This window comes from Octodon degus, unplaced genomic scaffold, assembly GCF_000260255.1.
Source record: "Octodon degus isolate 3935 unplaced genomic scaffold, OctDeg1.0 scaffold00004, whole genome shotgun sequence".
Lineage (NCBI taxonomy): Eukaryota > Metazoa > Chordata > Mammalia > Rodentia > Octodontidae > Octodon > Octodon degus.
The window spans coordinates 35,450,017-35,467,109 of NW_004524580.1; the positions used below are offsets into that span (position 1 = coordinate 35,450,017).

The following is a 17,093-nucleotide window of genomic DNA, read 5'->3' on the forward strand; positions in this document are numbered from 1 at the left end:
CACCTGCAGAGGGAACCAGCCGCGCCCACACCTGGCACCTGCAGAGGGAACCAGCCGTGCCCACACCTGGCCTCAGCCCAGAAGGAGCGAGTTGGCACTTGCGACCTTTAGAAAAAATTTAGCCTGTTTTTTAAGACACTAAGATGGTGGCAATCTATTGCAGGAACTGGAACGACACCTCTTATCTGAGGGGGAGCGCTGCACCCACATTCTTCCTTGGCCTGCAGCGCTGCTCACACTCGACATACTTCCCAGTTACTGAGTGCTCACTGCCACACCGGCCATGACTATGACAGCAGAACTAGCACACTGTCATTCCTTCTCCACGCTCTCTGGGATCGAGCTTGTACAAGACCTTTCACTTTTTTAGTAGAGCAGGCACGGCCCCTCTGAGCGTTCCAGCTAGAGGCGTCCTGGCTTCAGTGGGAGCTGTTGGCAAGCCGAATGCAGGTGACCTGAACAGAGGCACCGCCACACTGCGCCAGGCAGGCAGTGCGAGCCACACAGCACGGGGACAGCTCCAGGCCCGGCAGGCAGGATGCAGCAGGCAGCCGCATGCCACCGCACCACTAGGGGCTAAGAGCAGCCTAACAGCTTGAGGGTCTCTGCCTACGATTTTCCATTTAAAATTCTAAATAACTGCTGACAGTGAGCACAGGGCTGTGAATCAGGATGGGTGCAGGGTCCACCGGGGCTCACACAGGGCAGGAGCACTGGCCCCCATCCAAATGTCTCCGGGACACCCGTCGGCCAAGGTTCGTGGCAAAGACTGTGGCATGGCACGGGTGCGTCCACAGGCGCCAGCCTGCCTCACATCCCCCCACCCGCGCCACAGCTAGGGGCTCTGGCCATGCAGGGAACAGGCGAGAAGCAGCACTCTCTCCGTGGGGGCCAGTAGGACAGGTGTGAGCCTCCAGCTGCATCTGTGCTAGCAAGGCAACCCAGACGGCAGCAAAAGGCCTGACCATGACACCTGCGGCCCCGGGGCCTGCCTGAAGCCCACCTGTCCTCAAACTGACTAGTTATACCAACTGCCAAACTTGCTTTCTGCCAACACCATCCTGGGAGGGCTTTTGCTATGGAGCACAAATCCAAACTGTACAATTTCCATGCTGCAAGGTGACATGACACCCCAGGAAGCGCCTGTCACTCCAGCACTGCGCTGGAGACCAGGCCTGCTGTGAGGCATCACAGCAGAACGCGAGCACCGGAGCCAGGCCCAGCCTGACGCTGGGGAACCCTGGCCGCGTCACCAAAGCTCTGGCTCACTCCCATCTGGGAGGCAGGGTAAGGACCAGCCCGACCGTGGAGGGCCCGTGAAGGCGGGGCTTTCATGGAGTGCCTTATTACTAGCGCCGACACCAGAAATGCTCACAACGCCAGCTGCTGGTGTCGCTGGCGGCGGCCTCTCCACTGCCAGTTCAGTCACACTGTCCAAGCTGGGTCTTCACTTCTGAAGCCCACTGCCCTGGTGCCTCTTTCTGCCTTCACCAGCCTTCGTCCATCATCGGGACCAACAGCCACTCTCCCTCATGCCGCCGGCACCGTTGCACCCTGAAGCCCCTCTCCTGGACCAGGCAGCACAGGCAGTGGTGGTGAGCCTGCGCCACACATGCTACTGCTTTGAGGAAGAATGTGTTCTTGCGTGAGTTGCTTCCGCTAAACGAAATCCTTAGTACTGAGGGTTAATTACAATGTTGGCGCTTCGCGATAAATAAGTGGGTTTTGGGCTACACTACGGCACTCGTGTCTCAAAGGTGCATAATCTACTGAACAGAGATCTACTGAAGGGAGCTTCAGAGGCAGGCTCGGGACAGAGCTGTGGGCGGAAGCGGTAGACGTGGCCCTGGCGGGCTGGGAGCCACAGCCCTGCAAGGCAGGCACACAGCTCCAGCCTGCGGACCTCTGTCCAGCTCCCACTGCAGGCACAACACCCAATGGGAAGGCACCTCGAGTGCTGCTAAGATGTCGTGGAAGGCAGAGGGCAGGAGTTCAAGACCACGGCTGCGACGACTTCCTGGGCATGAAGTTTTTTTTTTTAGTCCAAGTGTAGGGTAAAGAAAGGGCAGCAGGAGACTCACCCCAACCCCAACAAGGTCCAGCTGACGTGCGAAGTGCTGCGCCCCTGACATGCTGCTGGAGGGAGGGCGCTGGCTCCAGGAGCATCTGCAAGGCCCCGGCGTGGCGGTGAGCATGCAGCCACCCTGCTGCCGGCCAGGCCGACGGCTTGGGGCGGCCTCTCCTGGGCACCCGGCCCTCAGCCAGCTCCATATCCGCGGCCACGCGGGCACCACCTGCCAACCTCGGTGTGCTCCTTGTACCAGCACCAGGGCCAGGATGCTGGGTTCGCAAACCCACGAGTGAGCCAGTGCTGTGAAGGAGGCGTCTGGCTGTGCTGCAGGGCTGCGACCCCAGACCACAGGGCTGTGAGCACCGCACCCACTGTCACCCTGGACTCTAGTCTGTGCCGGCTTCTCCCTGCCTCGTAGTGTGGACATCCTGCACCTGGCGTCCCAGCCAAGTCGCTCCACCCTGCACTCTGTGGTGCACAGAGGCCACTGCCTCCCCCTCCCTCGGCCCCACCCTTACCTTCGAAGCTGCCAGCGAACAGGTAGACCCAGGTGAGCGCTGGGATGCACAGCAGGGTGAGTGAGGCCGCCAGGAATCTCCGCCTCCCCCTGCAGACGCCCAGCATCCTCCCGGAGGTGCTCCGCTAGTGCCGGGGCCGCGTCTCTGTGCGGGGCGTGGCGTCCTCCACCTCCCTCATAATACTTTCTGAAAGGAAGAACAAGGACAAGGGCTGAGTCCTCAGCACCGGATACAGGTGCCACCCACAGAGGGACATGTCCCGGACACACACACATACGCACGCACGCTCAAGGAGGACATGGAGGCGCTGCCTGCTGTCTGCCATCCTCGAGCAAGGTGCATGCTTCCAAAGCCCGGGCCACAGGGCAACTCTGAGGAGAGCAGTGGGGGAGACCAGACTGCACGGAGCGTCCTTGGTGATCCAGGATGTGACAGAAGAGATCTACATGGGGCTGATAAAGGTGCCGGCGCAGCCCGGTGGCGAGGAGGGCGGATGGGCCCTGTGTTGTGCGTGGTGGCCGGGAAGGAAGGCCTGCGGCGAGGGAGGGAGGCTGCAGGCCGGGGTCCACCTGCGTGTGTGAAGCCTCAGCCACAGGGAGCACTGAGCACGGCTCCTGGGGCCCTCCAAGGGGCTTCTCCTAACCACGGTGCCGGAGGCTGGGCGGAGATGCTGGGACACGCGACGTTCCGCAGAGGCCACAGACAAGCAGGTGAGTCGCACCCAGCCTAGAGAGGCTCTCCCGAGGCCAGGACAGCGGGTGGACACCCCAAGGGGAGCATAGACCAGTACAGATCAGGGGAGCCCTGACCCCTCCTCACTGCCTCCAGGCCCTCACATGGGTGTCGCTAGGCTACAGGAGTCAGGAAAGGCCGGGTGGAGCCCCCATGGGGCACAGCCACTGGGACAGACAGCTCTACAGGCGGCAGGTGTCTGAGAATGGCTGCCTGGGCATCACAACCACCTGCCAACCACACATCCTTCCTCCACTGTCACTCTCGTGCCTGCTGACAGGGTCCTGCACTGCCTCTTCTGGCCACTGGCCCCTCACATTCCCAGGGACACAGCTCCCACCTGCCACCACAGTGTCAGACCACTGCTGAGTGATCAAGTGGGATCCAGTGCTGCAAGAGGCCACAGTGCCTGCTGCAGAAGCGGCTGCTCAGCCGCCTGCTGGCCAGAAACACTGACCGGAAGGAGCCACAGCCCCCAGGCTTCAGCCTCCGCCACACAGGCGGATTTGCACAACACCAGTGAGACACCAGAGCTCACCAAGTGGGGGCTGCAGGCTAGGAATACAAATCCTTTAGGGCACCAGAGATGCTGAGGACCAGCTCCCCTGAAAGTCTGCATTGCAGCCCCACAGGCCACCCTGCTGCTCAGACTGAGAGGAGGACTGCGTGTGTGAGGGCTGAGCGTGTGGGCTGGAGCTCGAGGCCAGCGGCTGCGTGCACTGTCCCCGCGCCACCTTTGCTCGACCAGCTCTGCTGGGCAGCCATGCTGTGCCTGGGGTGTGCAGCGGATGGGAACTGAGTCCTACCACACTGACACCTACGCAGCGCTGGAGAGGAGGCTCTGCAAAGCTCCCTCGCTTCTGCAGAAGCAAATCCCGCAACGCACACCGCACAGTCTGCTCCTAAGGGGATTGACCTGCATCTGAGGCTAAACCCAGACGCTTCTCGGAGTTCAGCTTCTCAGTGACACCTCTGTGTGCCTCCTCTGGAGGAAGATCAGTGGCAGGAGTCGTCCAGGAAGCCAGCACGCGCCCACTGGGGAGGAGGGCAGCAGAGCCGGAGCACACGCCGACTGTGAACACTGTGGACGCCCAGCCAGGGAGACAGCGCTGTCTAGCTCTGCCGCTGTGAACCAGCAGGGCCCACCGGCGGCCAGAGGCCCAGAGCTGCCAACAGCACAACCCCAGGCCAATGCCATACCCTCTTTGGCCAGGGCGCCTCCTCCTGAGATGGATGTATGGGCTCCAGCTGAGGGAGCTCACTGTGGAAGCCAGAAAAGTCATACACTGCTAAGCCACAAAAGCAAGAGTCAAAGCTCGTGAAAGGAGCACAGGGTGGAGCCGTCCTGTAATCCCCACACTCGGGAGGCTGAGGCAGGAGGACTGCTGTGAGTTCCAGGCCAGCCTGGAATAGCCAGACCTCCTCAGAAAACCAAAACCGAAACTGAAACCCTCAATATACAGTTTAACTGCAGGTACTCTTCCATCCAAAGTAATAAAGTGTATAAAGACCAGCAAATGCCCACGTGTCACTGTCTCTCTCCTTATATATAAATACAGACACTGATATAAGGTAACCTCAAAATACATGGTGTTTACGTTTTAGAAGTTATTACAGCAAAAGACACACTGTCATAAATTCCCCGAAAATCCTTCCCCTCTCCTCATCTGCCTTATTCACTGTGTCGGGCACCGTGTGACTTCCAGCTTTTGCCGAAGTCTAAATGACCTTGAAAGGAGAAACGTTTTAAATGTGCAGCCAGCACTGCACAAGTGGAGACCTCAGGAGAAAGGACGCCAGAGCCACTGCCCACGGCGGCGGGAGGAGCGCGTGTACGCCGAGCTGGCACAGCCACGTGTCTGGCTGCAATAGTTTTCCACTTGAAGCAGTTGCTGTGGTTTTCAATCAGGTATTATCCGCGTACGGCACACACAGACATGCAGAAAGGCTTGTGCAGAAAGTTATCTGGGTATAGGGCAGGGATGCCTCAGGCTACACAGACTTCACCTCCCTTTACATAAGAAGCACACACTGCTTTTACAATTTAAAAGCTATCGAAGAGCTTAAGTCATTACGTCTCTGCGGGTTATCTGCAATTCAGAACACCTCCAGGAGCAGGTGGCGCCCGCCACAGGAATCACAGGCACTGCCATGGAGGGACTCACACTGGCCTCCGGGCTGGGGGGGACTCTTCACAGGGCCCAAGGCACGAGGTGTCACCAGGAGCTACACGTCTAAGTCTCTGGGATTCAAAACAATGTACAGGAAGTGTCTTCCGATCACTCAGGGTCCTAACCGATGCCAAGCACTTCAGCCTGGCAGGCTCAGCCAGCCGGGTCCCTCCGAGGTGGCAGCCAGCCCTGCGTGGGTGGCTGCAGGGACGGGGAGGGAGGCAGGGCTTTTGGTGGTGCAGGGCAGCTAGGATCCACAGCCTTCCCGCTCCACAGTCCTCTCCAGCGAGGTCTGCAGCTCTGTTGGTCTGTCTATCATCTACCAATCTGTCTACTAGCTGTCACCTGTCGTCTACCATCTGCATCTGTCTATCTACAATCTACCACTACCATTTACCTACTATCTGTCATCTACCTATCATCTATCTACCTACCATCTGTCTGTGCACCTACCTACCTACCATCTACCTGCCCACCTACTTACCTACCTACCTACCTACCTATTGACAACAGCGCTGGAGTTTGAATACAGGGCTTTCACACGGAGGTACATCCCCAGCCCCTCTTCCCTATAATTTTGAGACAGGGTCTTGCTCCACTGCTCCTCCTGCCTCAGTCTCCCAAGCAGCTGGGATTAGAAGTGTAGCTTCTGCCACCTACCCAGATTGAGGCTGGGGCCACTGCTGTGTGCCCAGCACAGCCGGCTAAGCGTGAGCCTCCCGTCTCACACATGGTGGTGCTGGGCAGCCCTGAAGCCACACACACAGAGGAGACTGTCTCTTGACTCGGGCCCTGGGCCATCCTCTGGCACACGAGAGGCATTGCAGGATCATTGCTCCACATGCTGAGGGATGGATGAGCAGCCAGTGGCAGACCCACTGGCAGACCCATCGCCCCGCACGGCTGCTTCCAACCGCGGCTGCAGCCCCAACATCTGCACTAGGAGAAACAGAATTAGCACAGCACCAAAGGAGGTGCCTTGGGCAGACAGCGTGCAGCCAGGCTGAGGTGGCCCTGAGAACAGCCTCACTGCTGCCCACTGGTTCCTGAAGGGTAGCTCTTGCCTCAGGGATGCCGTGTGCACTGATCGGGGGATCCTGGGGGTGAGGGCCACAGGCCCACGGAACCCCAACTCTCTGGCTGCAGGGCAGCAAGTCCTGTGGGTCTCAGAACCTGTGATGGCACGGCTCAGGGCAGCATGAGCCGAAGCCTCCATCCCAGCCCAGCCCATGTCTTCTTTGCAGTGAGGTCATGCTCCGCGGCACCCGAGGGCGTCTCCTGTCTCCCTCCATCATATGGAAAGCAAAGGCCAAGGTGTGGCATTCCCAGAGCCCAGGAGGAGACCCAGCCGGGAACATCTGTGTATGCACTGGCTGCAGCAGTCGCTCCAAAGCCTCAGGGGACACCAAGCCTTCCCAGGTCAGAGTTACACCCAAGGGGAACTGCAGCAGTTGGTGTACAGCCAAGTTCTTGGGATGAGACTCACGCGACTGGCTTTCTACTGTGATGTCCGTACCCCAGGCAGATGCAGGGAGCAGCAACGGGGGGGGGGGGGGGGCTCCCTCATGGTCACGACTTGACAAAGGGCCTCCTACCGAACAGAACATGAAGCACTGTGGCACACCCCAGTCATGCCAGCTTCTCAGGAGGCTGAGGCAGGAGGATCACAAGTTGGAGGCCAGCCTAAGTAACTTAGCAAGATCCCATCTCAAAACTGAAAATACTAGAAGAACTAAGAATGTAGCTTAGGGGCTGGGGAGATAGCTTAGTGGTCTAAGCACTGACATGGCAAGCTCAAGGACCTGGGTTCGATGCCCAGTACCACATGCTGGGCTGACCGCACATGGAGTTTGTCATCAAAATTGGGCATGGTGGCACATACCTGTAATCCCAGTGTTGGGGAGGCTGAGACAGGAGCACCATTAGGATTCTGAGCTGCACAGCAAGACCCCACGACAAATAACTTAAAAAAGAATTTATCTTACTCTAATGTCTAGATTTATAGTCTCTCTCTCTCTCTCTCTCTCACACACACACACACACATACACACACACACACACACACACTCTTCTACTCGCGGAGGAAGGACAGACTCTCCTAACCCTACCACTGAGCACGTTACTGCTCTTACAAGTGGGACAAACCGCCAAGGCACTGCTAGATGAAGACGTTCCGTCGCTCTCCAACATTTCTCTCTGATACTGCAGCGTGCCTCCCTGTGACCTTGCCTTGCTGTTTCCAGCCCTCAAGGGGCCACATGGCCGGAGGCCACATGCTAGGCAGTAGGGTTTCGATGCTTCCCAGCCTCGTGTGACACCATAGGGCCAGGGCAGCCGACTGAAGGTCAAGGAGTGCAGCAGGGCCAGGCGGAGACTCTGCAGTGCCCAGGCTAGATGCCCAGTGCGCCAATGGGGAAGGCTGGTGATGGGTGGGCACACACCGCTGCTCCTCCTCCTCGAGTCCTTCGCTCCTTCCAGGCTTGAAAGATGCTTAAGCCAGCACTCACCCTGTCACTGTCTCTTCCAGAGCCATTCCCTGGGCCTGGGGATGTGATGCTCAAAGGTCTGAACCCTGCCAACCTCCTAAACTCTACTCCTTGTGCTGCACCACAAACATCCCAGCATGCCTGTGCTCTCATGCACTTGCTATGGCCCACTGCACTGTAACACACTTGTTGTGGCATATCTGTGCTGTCACGCACCTGCTATGGTACACCTGCACTACCACGCAACTGCTACAGAGCACCTGCGCTATCATGCACCTGTTACGGCACATCTGCGCTATCACACATCTGTTATGGTGCACCTGCACTACCGTGCGTCTATGTTACCAGCTTTGGAGCTGCAGAAGCCATGGCTCACCATGGTCACAAAGGAGAGGACAGAGTAGTAGCCTGAAGCATCCCTTCAGATAGTAACTGCTTCTGCAATTGCTGCCAAACAGACTATCCTTGCAAAGAGCTCCTCCCAAGGACCACACTGCCCAGGCTCAGACTGCAGCTCAGGATCCTTCTGATGCAGGATCGGCCCTTCATCTTGTCATCCAAAGACTACCCAGGAAGTGCAGATGGGGGCTTTGGTCTCAGTCCTTTGGGTTTTTATGCCAGAAATAGAGGACTTATGCAGCCATACCTCATATTTTCACTCCACTTAAGCAGACACTCACCAGCATTTAACAAGGCCTTCCTTCCCCAGTGGTTTGGGGCCTCCTCCCTGCTCTCTGCTGTTTCTGACTCCGAGGCCCTTAGAGACTCCGCGTTAACACCTCTGGTGGTGGATGGCACGAAGACCCTGGAGCAGCCCCCCAAAGTCCTCTTCCAGGGCAAGCCTGGGGCTGGCTACACAGACACCGCAGGCTCCCTCCTGGAGCCTCGGGGCATGACTGAGGACTGTGCATAGACAGCTGAGCCACACCAGAGCACACCCTTTCCAAAGGCTGGAAGGAGAGGCGGAGCCTGGCAGAGGCCACCTAGGCAAGCGCCAGGGCATGCCCGGGCCCTGGCGAGGGCGCAGAAACTTGAGAACCAGGCAGGCAGGTGGCAGGCAACCCACTGGGCCAGGGATGCTGCGTGAAGAACGTGAACTTGGCCTCGGCCCCGGGGGCAGCGGCTGCTTCCTGAGAGGGTGACGGCATCCATATTTAGGACAAAAGAGGGTGACCAGAGGACTGGGGTAGGAGAAAGCATAGGTGCGGAGGCCACCGGAAGGGTCATGGTGGGCCCTGCCCACAGTCCTGCCCATCCACGGGGCCACACCCAGCCCTTCCGGGTCAGCAGCAGGTAGGGGGTGGGGCATGCTGGGCCTACAGGGTGGCGGCTGCCCCGGGGCCAAGGCAAGGCCCACTGGTTGGGGGCTGGGCTGTGACCCAGGTCCCTCAGGACTGTGAAGCAGCTCTGAAGTCACCGAAGTCTCACTAAACACACAGGAAAACCCAATGTTCAGATAAAAGAGCTCTTACTTGCTGCAAGCCAGAAAAACTAGAACTGGCAACGCATGCACAGTGAAGGGGGCTCTGACGTCAGGAAGCCTGCATTCCACCGAGCGAGGCGGCGGTGGCAATTCCCTTTCAGCCCATTGGAATATGCCCCTGGTTTGGGCCACTTACACTTTCCTGTGATTGAGAATAGCTCTGTTAAGGTGAGACTCAGTGAACCACGTCAACATGTGCGGGGCAGTGCCGTGCGGGGCGTGTGAGACTCCAAGGATTCGTGTCTGCCGTGCAGCACAAATGCAGCTCCAGGACAACCTCCCCAGGCCGAGCCAGCACCCCCAGCGCTCTGCGTGTGCCCAGCCCATGCTGGGCAGCAGGAGTGGGCTCCGTCTGCACGGGTTCTCGTGCCTGGTGCACTTGGGCTCACCCACACCCGGCACTCTGGGCGGGGCTGACACTGAGCGTGCACACGGCTGCTCGGGGAAGGGGCCACCTTGCGGCGGTGGTGAGCTGTGCTGCTCAGAACCCCGGGGCCCCGCTGCTTCGCAGAAGAAAGCTTTGCTCACCTACATCCCCCCGCTCCACACAGGCTTGGTCTTTGTGCCTGCAGATGGTTTCAAGTCCTGAGAGACGGTTCTGTGGGCAACTGAAGCTACAGTGGCTTCTTGGCCCCTCTCCTGGAGCTCACTGCGTCCTCCTGGTAGGAAAATCTACAGCATTAAACTAGTAATGAAGTCCACAGACAGGCGTCTCAGGCCTGGAGGTGCAAGCTCGCGGCGGGCGGTGGGTGCCCTCCTTGAGGTGACAGCGCAGGGTATGCTCCAGGCCGTGCTCCCGGCTTCCAGCAACTTCTTGGCTTGTGCCAGCAACTCCTGTCTTCACAAGGCATTGCGGTGTGTGCCAGCCCAGGTCCAGACGTAAGGACACCCGTCATGCTGAGATGGGAGATCAGGGCCCAGCAAGTCGGCTAGACAACTGCCCGCACTGTGGCGGTCACAGAGTGCTGTCCAGCACAGCCTGGAAACACAGAGTCGGTTCTGAGCCCTGCACGGGTCAGCCTGGACCTGAGGTCAGAAAGAAGACACAGAAGAGGTGGCCCTGGCTTCGTGGCCACTCTCGTCTCGCCCTCACAGTGGCCCACTCATGTGCAGGGCGTGTCTTCGCTTCCTTTGCTGCACAGCACTTCCGCAAAGAAGTGTGGGGCTCAGTAGCCCACCTCCTCCAGGCACCCAGCACCTCCCTCCAGAGTCCAGGTGGAGACACAAAGACCTGGCCTGGCTCTGCACGCCTGAAACAATCCCTCACGCTCCCGGTTCCAGGCGAGAATACTCAGCTGCCACCTTGGAGTGAGAGATCAGGCCCGAGCACCGGGCTGCTGTGACAGCCGAGCCTGCACACACGCATCTCACTGACCCGGCGCACCACGGCAGCATGCCGTCCGCGGCTGGCTAGACAGTGCTAGTTCATTAGCGGTGGGGGCCAGCGCAGCCCGAGCGGTGATCACACACCACGCCGTCCCCGCCAACACCCGGCTAAGTGCTTTCTGTGTTCATCACCGAATTCATAACCGTGCTTGCTGTCTGCTCTAAGAACCAAGGCCTGGTGGATTTGGTATCCAATAAATTTGTCTTAGTTGGGACGTTTTTTCATTTTCCAGGCCACTTGAAGAGAACAGGATAAGGTAAATTGCTCCTCTCACAGCACTCATTTTCCAAATCTGTAATTTCACACTGAAGTGTTCCCGAAGCCCTGTGAAGGCACAGAGGAAAAGAAGGCCGCGTGCAAGGGCTGACCAAAACTCAGGGAGCTTCTAGCTGGGGTCCTCTGGGACAGCCGGCTGAACAGAGGCCACAGGCCAAATGCCAGCTGGTCTACCCTGGGTGGCCACCACCCACCTCACAAAGGATGCTTGCCACGCACTTCCGTCCTGCCAAACTTAATGCTGATCACGTGAACACACTCATTAGTCTTCCTGGGACACTGCCACTATTTTACACACCCACACACACACATAATTATACTGGTTTCATTCCATACTCATATACAACACTGAAGCAAAGAAAATCAAGTGATCGGGGCTGGCCAGATAGCTCAGAGGACCAAAGCCCCTGCTTAGGTAGAGCACAGTGGCTGGGGTTCGATTCCCCAGCATGCCACGTTGCCCCCCCACCCCCTGGGATGCGCCGAGATGGTGACTGAGACTGGGCATGGTGGCACGCACCTGTAATCCCAGCGCTTAGGAAGCTGAAAACAGGAGAATCATGATGAGTCCAAACTATGTCGTGAGGCCCTGCAAACCCTGTACTAAATACATAAGGGAAAAAAAAAACCAAGTGCTGGCAGCTGAGTCCAGGACTGCTGTGTTCATGCCCAGGAGACAGCATGAGGAGCAAGCGCTTCTGCAATACACACCTGTTATGGCCGGACGGGTGAGGCAACTGAGGCTCAGACAGGAGTGACCTGCCCCAGGGAGCTGGAGAACAAGGAGTGGGGTCTGGAATCCGAGCCCTCCCTGAGCCCCTCCCTTGGTCACTCTGCCACCCTGGCTTCATCTCCACAGTCATTATCCAATTAACACCTGTTGTTTTAAATCTTTAAAGAGCTGAAGTATGCAAGCTCTCAGTCTGAAAGCTTTCAGGGTAGGAGGGGGAAAAGCTTTCAGGCATCTCCCTCAGTGGGAATCCACAGGCACAGAGCGCTGGTATTTTGTGCAAACCGAAGTAACATCCAGACGGAAAGAACTCAGCACCTGGCCTAAAAGCGGTCCCTCGTCCTGCTTTGAGGAGACCCTGCAGACACTAGTAGGCACAAAACAAGTCTTTAAGTTGCACACACACCTCTCAGATTAACACTCAGATGATGCTGGGTAGATGCATGCAGTGTATATAAAAGCAGTATTTCGCTATTCACTATATGTACTATATATACACTGGTGTGCATATGAAGGTATACATTTGACTACAGGTTAAATATCTATAATCCAAAAATCTATACTCCAAATATCTGTAATCTAAAAATCCAAAATTGCAAATGTTCTAACGGCTCATTTTTTTGAGGCGTAGCATGACTGGAAATCTCCACACCATGAAACTTTGTTTCGTGTATAAAATTATTATTTTATTGTATAAAATTAACCTCAGGCCAAAGACACAAAATGAGTAAGACGCATCAATGAACTTTGTGTTTAGACTTGGGTCCCACCTTCAAGATCTTGTTGCATATGCAAATATCCCAAATTTTTATGAACCTCTGGCAAATGAAAAAAGAATCAAAAACCAAAACAACACAATGAAACTGAAAACCTATGTTTACTGACCCAGGGCCAACTGGGGAAAAGAAAAGAAAACCAATTTATTCCTGTTTACAAGTGCGTTCGCCCTTCATCCAAACAAATGAGTTTGTCTGCTGGGTGAGATCTCGTTTCCCAAGTTCATTAGCAGTGGAAACACAGAACGGGTCACCTGGCGATTTGATAATTTGACTTTTGTCAAAGCCACTTAAAAAGAAAAATTCCAGGCAGTCCCGAGAAACAGGAAAAGCTCTGATCGGGTCTGTGCACCATCCCCGTGCCTCAAGGAGCGGTATTTACAGATAGGAGGTGTGGACTCCCCTGTTAGGCTGGCGTCAGGAAACGCAGAGGGCGGGCAGGAGAGGCGGCTCCAGCTCGCCAGGCTGAGGCCAGGGAGGCGGCCAAGTGCCTGGAACCAATCTCCAGCCTCCATATTATTTTTATTTCTTAACTCTACAGGTAGCAAAAAATGTACTTTAAATTACAAAACCCAGGACTCATTAGGAAAGGAAGAATTCCTCAGGAAGCCATGGGCTCGGTCAGGTGCAGTATTCAGACGCAGAAAGGACAGGGAAGGGACTCCTATGCCCTACAGAGGCCCTGTACCCACTCACCTCCCAGCGCAAAGGACCCTGAGGTCCCCACCCGAGCATGTTCACCGGGTCCCATCAGGGAACCCAGCGAGCCGCCCCCAGATGACCCCACAGACTCCAGGGTGCAGTTTGGCAAGGGCATCCTCTCTGGAGGAAGCAGCGCCTCCCAGATAGCCACAAGCTGTAGGGTCCCCAGGAAAAGAGGACGACCCCTCCAGGAGTCTGCAAGGCCAGGGAGGGCCAGGCGAGGCCGTGCAGGGGAGCGCAAGGGTCCGCCCCACTCGGCAGGATGCACAGCTCTGGCCCGGGGAGGCCCTGGCTCGCCAGGACCCTTCTCCCTGCTGGGCCCACTGCAACCACAAGCGTCACATGCTGGCCTCCCGGCCATCTCCTGTCCCCCTCTGGGCCAGCACCCTGGAGACAGTGGCCCACTTTCTGCTGCAGAAAGCTAAGTGCACACTTGCATACGTCAACTCAGCCTGCTCACGCCTCCCTCCCAGCCCACCTTACACAGAAAGGAGGGGCCCTGACCTTGAAAACCTCTGAGTCCCCTTTCCCCGGGAACAGTGTTGGGAGGCCAGTTTCATGGAACTGGGCCACGGTCACCTGGGGACCTTTGTCCTGAGATGCCCTGCTCCATGCTGGGCTTGAGACCTGACTGGGCAGTCCTGCTGCCCCTGACGGCAGATCTGCACGGCGAATCCTGATCAGCCTCAGAAATGGCTTGTCCTTTCCGGGTTTTCAGACTTGCGCATTTGGAACAAGACATAAAATACTGCACACTTCAGAACCACATCCAAGGAATTGGGGAACACCTGGTCTCCGAATCTCCTTCCAGGTCGCTCTTCTAGTGCAGCCTCCCTCATAATCCCCAGCTCAGCACTGCCAGGAGAGGAGCAAGCGTCCAGCTTCATTTCTGAAAGTGGCCCTGTCCCTGTTCGAGGGACCCATGAGTGGCGGCTTCCTCATCCTTCCCTGTGGAGCTCTGCGGAGTCTCCGCGCGCTCCTTCCTCGCCGGGCAGGGGATCCAGGGCTCAGGTCTGAAGGCTTGAGCACAGCAGCAGTTGGCTGGACATCAGCAGAGTGCGCCTCCTGAGAGTGGTACACAGGACTGCACAACGTAAGCGGCCAGGTTGGAGAAGACACACCACACTCCACGGGAAGCTGAGGACCTGCCCACCTTAGGTGTGCAGCTGGTCCCTGGTCAGGCCCACGCAGTGGCCACCCGACAGCCCAAGTGTGGGGGAGACCACAGTGGACCCTGAAGTGCAGCTTCTTGCTACCTTGGAGAGACGCTGCTCTGCGTGGCCTGCTGCACTGCCTCAGAAGCCAGCAACCATCTGCTCCGCGAGTAACAAAACTGAAACGGTTCTTCTCCACCAGGCAAGTGCAGCTCGGCGGAAATACTTAAAATTCACAGCACCGAGACTGTGGGATATCTTCGTGCTTTCGAAATCACCAAGAAAGCCCAGGCCACGCCTCTGTAGATGGTGACCGTGGGCCCTGCCTGTCACAGATAGAAACCCTACCCACAGCCTGCCCCTCCCAGCAGCAGCTACCCAGGTGCCGGAGACCGAGTCTCGCTGAGCTGCTCTGAACTGTGTCCTCAACAACACACAGCCAGAATATTCATTCGGGTAACGCCACACTTCCAGTCTTGTTCTTTTCTTCTTTCTTGAATGCCTGCAGGCAGACGTCCTTCCAAGGTGAACGCCAGGTAAGCTCCGCGGAAAACAAGCACAGGCACATCTCCTTGTCTGTGTCGCCACCGAAATCCCCATCACAGAACACAAAGGCAGGAGGCTTGCTTCACGGCTTGTATGAGTTGTAATGAGGAGAACCCATCCTCCTGGAGGTCAGAGAAGAGCTCTCAACTGACGTGATGACCAGTCGGGACACACAGGTCCGCTGCTGGCCCTGCAGAGCCCACAGATGATGCAAGCCAGCAGAGGACATGGGTGCCACGAAGCTGCAGGAGGGAACTGAACCCGGTGCCTGGTGCAGACCCAGGGGACCCAATGCCTCCCGCTGACTTCCACAGGCTGCATGGTGGCACAGGGGACAGTCCCGGGGGAAGGTTCCTACAATGTCCAGCCTTCTACTGGAGAAGTGGAAAGGAAGGAGATTAGACAACGTTCCATAAATTCATTATACATCTTTGGCTTTGTTTTGTTTCTAGAAATGCTGCTTCTTAAGGAGAAGACTGTTCTTGGACCTAATAATTCATGGGCATGGCAGCTTTACTCTGCCGGCTGGGCACTCCCGGGGTAAGCGCCGAGCAGCACAGGCTGCAGCATGTGCAGACGAGCCGAGGCTCTGCCGCTCTATCAAGGCAAACGCGGCTGACACTTCCCTCCACAAGCACCCCGCGCCCTGATGGTGCCCCGGAAGCAGAGGTGCAGAGTGCCTTGGGATGCAAGGAGCCACGCTTGCTGGCCGGCCTCTGCCCCCCCCCAGCCCCCAAGGACAGGCTTTGTCATCCGAGTCCCATCCTGTGTGGCTGAGGATACCCAAGGGGGCCCCGTGGGGCACCCATGTCCCCAGCTGCTCCACAGCAGGCCAGGTTCTGACCAGATGCACCGACTCCTACCTCAGGGCCACTGTCAGCCTCTGTGGAACAGCATGCTGTGACTGCAAACCCTTGGAACAAGCTGGAAGAGTGTGTGTGTGAGTTGGGGGATGGCGCTGGGAAGGGTGGGGGTTGGAGACCCTAGCAGCTCCGGAGGAAGGGATAAGGCAGGACAGGGGCTGCCAGGGTCATGGCGTAGGACCTTCACAGGCAGGACACAGGGCCCCACCCCAATGACCAGGTGACACAGGAGTGACTTCCAGAAGCGCCCTGCTTGCTGGGCCACCACACAAGGCCCCAGTCTCGGCTTTCCAGGCCTCCAGACCCGCACACCAATCTTGCTCTCCATTCCCCAGCCTGGGGCATCCTGTCACAGCTGCAGAAAAAGACAAAGATGGCATCTTTTGGTCCCTAATGGTGACACTACACACCAGGGGCGCACACAGAACGCCACAGCACACGACAGAAACACCTGCGCCAGCCTCCGCTTGCCACGCCTCTCACCCTGTGCCCATCCAGCCAGGACCTCATGCTCCCTTTCCACTGGGGCCAGGACTGAACAGGGAAGGGAGGGGAAGGGAGGGAGGGGTGGGAGGAGCTCTGGGCTCAGCGACTGGTGCTCGCCAGGGGCGGTCCTTGATCTTTGCAAAGACTCGGTGCGTGTCCAGAGAGGAGGCCGAGGCGGGCTCTGGCCGGCCCGAGCTGTCATGGGTAGTGTCAGGAAGATTCATGAGCTGTCTACCAAGGCATCTCAGAGACAAGCATCCAATCGGCATTATCATTCACATTAGCAGTCCCAGAAAGAGTGGAAAACATGCTCTGAAACCCTAACGTGCCATCCTCATCACCCAGGATCACTGCAGGGCTGTCAGTTTAAAAACAGCATGGCTGGAGGAGAAAAGGAAACAGCCAGCCCCCTGCATCTGGGGAAGGGCGCCAGACTTCTCCAGACTCCAAGGAGGAAGGACAGTCAGCCTGGACTCCTGCCTGACATACCCGATGCCCAGCAGGGCGGGCACAGGAGACGTGGGGTCTGGTTGCAGCGACTTCCAGCAGCACCCCACCCCCACTTCCTTTGCACCGACTTAACTTTAGCTATGGATACTGCATCACTGTACAGCACAAGAGGCTCCACTCCCTGCCCTGGAGCCAGTGGTCAGCCGTGGGCTCCACTCCCCGCCCTGGAGCCAGTGGTCAGCCGTGGGCTCCACTCCCTGCC

General features: G+C 57.5%; 1 protein-coding gene across 1 annotated transcript in view; it reads right to left on the reverse strand.

The window, feature by feature from the left end:
* The window catches only part of Large1 (LARGE xylosyl- and glucuronyltransferase 1), a 339,499-nt gene that overhangs the window by 235,710 nt on the left and 86,696 nt on the right, over positions 1 to 17,093 (reverse strand). The window contains exon 2 of the mRNA XM_004623936.2: positions 2,590 to 2,775. Coding sequence (XP_004623993.1) covers positions 2,590 to 2,695 — 106 coding nt within the window. The 5' untranslated portion in view covers positions 2,696 to 2,775. The remainder of the gene's footprint in view (positions 1 to 2,589; positions 2,776 to 17,093) is intronic.